The following is a 1,000-nucleotide window of genomic DNA, read 5'->3' as shown; positions in this document are numbered from 1 at the left end:
AGGAAATGACCACTCTTACCACAACTGTAGCATACTCCCTTTCCCTGAAGACATTCACCCAAGTGTCGCTTGTTGCAATCAGAACATTGAGGAAAAGTTTTATTTGAGTCTAACCTAATCTTTCCTTTCTTATTCTGATTCCTGCCTTTCTCCTTATCATAACCTTACCACTTTCTCTTTATAGACGACTCGGTGCTAGGTTGGGTTTTCTTTACCAGTCCTAAGCCATTAGAGATTGCCTGTGCTTGACGTACAACCTTCGCATAAGTAGTATACTACTGGGCTGCCATGATTCCCTTAATCTCTGGCCTTAACCCCATTTCAAACCTTTTACCCTTTGTCAGCTCAGTGTTTACCATATGCAGTGCATACCTAGAAAGTCGTTCAAATTTTCTTTCATACTCCCCTAGTGGCAAATTTCCTTGCATCAGCTGGAGAAATTCTACCTCCTTTTGATCCTTCAGTGACTGAGAAAATATTTACCCATCAACGACTCCTTGAACTGGTTCCAAGTGAGGTTACGTTGTTGTTCTGTAGTTCTAGTATGTATTTTTGACTCCCACCGATGTCCAGCATCATCAGTCAACATAAACTTCGCACAAGAAACCTTTTGAGCATCGTTGCAGTTCATGTGCTCGAAGATCCCTTCAAGTCTTCTCAGCCACTCCTCAGCCGCAAAAGCGTCACCTTTACCATCAAAGGATGGGGGTTTAAAACGACGAAACTGATCAACAATCGAGCTCATGGTATTGGTACCTGCTATTACATTATGAGGTGTCGCTTGAGCCTGCTGCCTGCCCAAGTCTTGCATTGCCCTTAGTAAATCTCTGAACATAGTAGCATGATCTTGTTGTCGTCATGCCATTTCCTTGAAGTAAAAGAAATTTATCTTAAGAACTGCTCAACCATACTACACACTTCCTAATGATCTTTCTATATTTAGTCATGTCTTCCGTGTATGTTATGCTAAGGCCAAGTGTTATGCATTAAGGTTTTAGTC

The 1,000-nt window shown here is 41.6% G+C and overlaps 1 protein-coding gene across 1 annotated transcript; it reads right to left on the bottom strand.

The window, feature by feature from the left end:
- Positions 1-275: 275 nt before the first annotated feature.
- On the bottom strand, positions 276-835 carry LOC111387811. Its single transcript, XM_023012400.1, has 2 exons — positions 484-835; positions 276-406 (listed from the first exon to the last, which is right to left on the bottom strand). The coding sequence occupies exons 1-2, from the start codon at positions 833-835 to the stop codon at positions 276-278; spliced, it is 483 nt and encodes a 160-aa protein (XP_022868168.1).
- Between the last annotated feature and the right edge of the window lie 165 nt (positions 836-1,000).

Source organism: Olea europaea, unplaced genomic scaffold, assembly GCF_002742605.1.
Source record: "Olea europaea var. sylvestris unplaced genomic scaffold, O_europaea_v1 scaffold42692, whole genome shotgun sequence".
Classification (NCBI taxonomy): Eukaryota; Viridiplantae; Streptophyta; class Magnoliopsida; order Lamiales; family Oleaceae; genus Olea; species Olea europaea.
This window is presented reverse-complemented; position numbering and strand designations above follow the sequence as displayed.

Coding starts and splice junctions, on each gene's coding strand:
- LOC111387811 (XM_023012400.1), bottom strand. CDS start 835: ATGTTCAGAGATTTACTAAGGGCAATGCAAGACTTGGGCAGGCAGCAG. Junction 407..483: donor GTTCAAGGAGTCGTTGATGG/GTAAATATTTTC, acceptor ATTTGCCACTAG/GGGAGTATGAAAGAAAATTT.